This window comes from Suillus bovinus (assembly GCF_016758785.1).
Source record: "Suillus bovinus strain UH-Sbo-P2 chromosome Unknown EDB93scaffold_319, whole genome shotgun sequence".
NCBI lineage: Eukaryota > Fungi > Basidiomycota > Agaricomycetes > Boletales > Suillaceae > Suillus > Suillus bovinus.
In genome coordinates this window covers 4,526-8,676 of record NW_024542375.1, presented here as the reverse complement: position 1 = coordinate 8,676, position 4,151 = coordinate 4,526, and the positions used below count along the sequence as shown (strand labels likewise).

The 4,151-nt window shown below is 48.1% G+C and overlaps 1 protein-coding gene across 1 annotated transcript; it reads left to right on the top strand.

Moving 5' to 3' along the window:
• Positions 1-2,698: 2,698 nt before the first annotated feature.
• Positions 2,699-3,894, top strand: EDB93DRAFT_1098230 (phosphoglycerate mutase-like protein; the record flags this gene model as incomplete). The annotated part of the gene is made up of 6 exons (XM_041446886.1): positions 2,699-2,716; positions 2,772-2,801; positions 2,853-2,907; positions 3,025-3,539; positions 3,589-3,690; positions 3,745-3,894. The coding sequence occupies 6 exons, from the start codon at positions 2,699-2,701 to the stop codon at positions 3,892-3,894; spliced, it is 870 nt and encodes a 289-aa protein (XP_041300590.1).
• Between the last annotated feature and the right edge of the window lie 257 nt (positions 3,895-4,151).

The following is a 4,151-nucleotide window of genomic DNA, read 5'->3' as shown; positions in this document are numbered from 1 at the left end:
AATGACACCTAGCAGGGCAAGGTCACTGCAGGTTAAAAGAATGAGATCGGAACAAGAGGACGAAAATTTACACGCAAGATATAAAAACTGGCCGTCGTCCTATAGTGTTCTCCCATCCTCAAAGATATCATACGAAATCCCTCTCAGAAGATTCCATATCACCTCGCACGCAAAATGCGTTTATCCTTGCCTGCCATTGTTATTTCTTTGTCGGCATCTATGTCTGTCAGAGCGGCATGTAGCAACACAACTTGCACAGTAAAATCCGATTGCTGCTTCAACATGGATTGCGTAGATTACAACGTGAGTACGAGCAAGTTGCTGTGCAACCAGGATTCAACCACATAACTCACCTGCACGTCATAGGATGTCAATGTCTGTTTGTCCTAGGTTGCAATTTTGCGATAAGGGATGGGATGAGAGATCGAGTATTTGAGCAAGTATTCTGTGGTGATAACGAGGAGAATCGTCAATGCCTAGTCATATTCCAAACGTAGAGTCCAGACCTGAGAAAACAATCCTCTAAAGCTCTTCTTGATCATGCACATAAGGACTCGCAAGATTCAGCACAACAGCTGGTGGGTAAAGGTAAAGTAGTAGTACTAAGATTGCAGCGAAAGTTTTATAGTCGCGGTGGTCTGGCGCAGTTTGAGTGAGGAATACGAGTGTGCATCAGTGAATTGATATTGTAGGCGTGACCACATCTGATCAAGAAGACAGCTTTAGAGATCTTCCGGTTTCTGTCTTCCCTTTTGGCAGTAAAGACCCAGAGGGTGGTTTTTGTACTTCTTATTCGGACTTATTACTCCTACCGCCGCGTGTTTGGTCAATGCACCTCCCCAATCGATGTCGACGAGCTGCCTGCTAAGATCATAAATTCTCGGTAGAAAATGTCAGAAGGTGGACGGAGCACTTCGAAGCGCTTGTTAGGGGGTAAAAACGACTTTCATAACACGTGATCCTATCTGTATCGTGCAGACTGGTGTAAATCGGTTCCGAGTATGGCTTCTAAAGCTGTCGATTTATCCATACGAGAGATTTAGAATCTAAGGAATCCCTAGTCGGCTCTAAGACAAAAAGGAATCAGGCGTGCCACAAATGAGATTGATCTGCGCTCACCTAAAATTGTACTTCACCCTTGCTCTCCACTCCACACATGCTGGCCAGATCCAATATAAAATTTGTCCAATTCGCATGTACTGGGGCATAACGACTGTCTTCTCTTTATGATCAATGGCCTGGATACAACGTGTTGCCACCACCTCGCGGCGCAAGCCATGTTTGTTTGGGTCAGCCTCATGTATAACGGGGGAAGAATTGGGCGGTGTGTCGACCGCGGACGCGCGGAAGTCCCCCTCAATCGTTGAAGGAAGGAAGGACGTGAATGATATACGGGGGTGCTCAATTGCGAGCGCCTGAAAGAGTACTAGGGAAGCTGATTTGGTAGAAGCGTAGAGCGTGCGTGTTGGCGCAGGAATGATTGCTGCCACACTTGAAAGGAGAAGGATAGACGGTGATATGGAACAAGACGTGAGAAGAGGTATCTAGTAGGTTGAACATTCATGAGTGTCAACGTGTTGCACGGGAATGTAATCTTACAAATGTGATCGCAGCAATGTATGGACCGAAGAAATTGCCACTGATAGCTGCTTTTGCGACACCAACCGCGTTGTGAATGGCTTCAGTAGTGGCATGTGGTGGAGAGAAACCGTCTTTGGAAGCAGTTACTCCAGCAACTGACATCAATGGTTGAAGGGCAGAAACACCAGCCGTGATTATGATCGTGTCGATGCCATCCCACTCTGACACGTCACCTGAGTGACTGTGCGGCACAAAAAGGACTATGATGCATACCTTTGATCACTGCATCGCGCACCTTTGCCATGTCTTCCACGCTTGCGCAATCTCCACGCACACACAAAACACGATCGCTTTGGGATACCTCCCTGCATTCCTCAGCAGCCCCCTCAAGCATTGACTCCCTCCGTCCTACCAAGCATACTCGTGCACCTCTTTTCGCATATTGATGAGCAAGGGTACGACCCACTCCGCTCGTCGCACCTAATATGAGAACTCTCTCTTGTCTTGGTGGGATCTGAGCGAGGCGTGGTGGAGGCCGTAAGTACCAGAAAAGGAAGAGGCCAAGAGGCAAGGCAGGCGCAAGTTTTACCAGTGCAGTGTCGAGATACTGTAGAGAATCGAACATGACCGTAGTTGTCTGTAGTGCGCAGCAAATGCGCAGGCAGTCCAAGTTCGTACTTATTATACCCGAACTACCATATGCCCTAGTACCATTGAATAAAAATTTTGATGAGCTTCCAAACTTCTTTCCCGCAGGCCTGAATGTTGAACTGTACAGGCGTAAAGTAACCCCGGACAGGCACTATGAATAACCGAACGACTTCAATACCGACACTCCGCCACAAACTTCCCTTTACACTCCTCGCTGAGACTGCTGTCCATCTTCGTTCTAGTGGTTACTCAACTTGGAGTACTCATCCTCGATACCGGTATGTCTTTGTCCCTCGGCGGTTTAGCACACAATCAGACTCAGTTTACTCGGCCATCTTGCCGACAACTTCACATATGCTATGATATTCTGTAATTCTAAAGATCTGACGCGACTCGACCAGCTACCCTTTAGGCTCGATATACTTTAGAGGATTCAGGATATTAGAAACCTAGAGCTCTCAATTTCATGTTGACCGTGACGTTCGTGAGTCATCCGTGTCGTGCCATTGCAAACAAACTCATGTGCGAACGGAAATCAGATCAGACATGGACAGTCGACTGATAATGTGGTCAGTTTACTCTGTAGTCTCCATGAACCGAATCGTGCTTAGATGTCACAGAGACACGTGTGGGCAGGGTGGGCCGATGCTCCACTAAGCCAGCGCGGTTCGTCAAGTCCTCTTCCACATCAACTGCTGAGTCTGATATGCTCTCTATCATGCAGGAAAAGTGGTCAGCCTTCTTTAAATTTCCTGCTTCCAATCAATATTCATTCCTTCTAGCAATCTGAAGCTCTCGGCGCATACTTTTCCCAAACTGTATTCACCAAGATCTATGCCTCTCCCCTCAAGCGCGCTACCACCACTGCAGCGCTTGTTCTTGCCGCCCAACCTGCCCCACAGCCGCCACATGACTTTACAATCGAGTCTATAAAGGAGCAAAATTTTGGCGTTGCCGAAGGGAAACCGTGGTATTCTCCGGATAACAGGACTTCCAAGTCGCTCTCAGAGTACATGAGCGAGGGAAAGTACCCCACACCAAATCCGGGTGAACGCTTCACGAATGGTGAGTCAGATGAAGATTTAGCAGCGCGTGCGATGCAGGCTGTGGATGAGGTGATCATGCCACACGTACGTAGTGCAGTGCAGGCTGGGCGTGCAGAGCATATAGCGCTCGTAAGCCATGGGCTCTGTATTAGAGCACTCATTTGCGCATTGTTGAAAAGGGACTCCAGAAATGTTGCCCCTACACGTGGGTACACTGGGATGCAGAACACGGCGTGGGCGAGGGTAATTATTAAAATGCAGGTTAGTTGATGACATCCTTTTTTATGCGGATGCTGATGGTGGCATGCAGGATGTTTCAGATGGCACATCAATGGACCTCATTGATGAAGACACTCACCCTCTGATCGTAACAGTGATGGACTTCGGTCGTGCGGATCATCTCACCAAGCTTGTATGTTCACCCGTCTTTAAAAATATGTGTGTGGATGCTAGAACTCATTCTCAGAAGCTCAACGCCGGTGGGACCGGCAAGATCGCCTACGACCCAAAGCAGCGGGACATTAGAGCGTTCTTCAGTGGTGCGGCGAAGAACGTTATCACCGAGCACTGCGAGAGCGATGCACGGGATGAAATCGATGTGAAAACAAAGGACTGACTTATTCACACCTTACACAACGATGTCACTAGCAACCCGCAATTTCATACCTCCGCGCGTAATCGGCAATATCTTTAGGCTCACCCCAAATACAAAGGCTACGAACAGATACCTCGATACGCCGTTTAGATTTGCACAAGCAAATGGAACAGGTCGCTTGTTGATTCACTCAACACTTCAGAAATTTCTATCAACCACGCTCCCAGCGCATTTTCCCGGGACAACTTAGGCCCAGTTTCTCGCTGATATCAATGCCC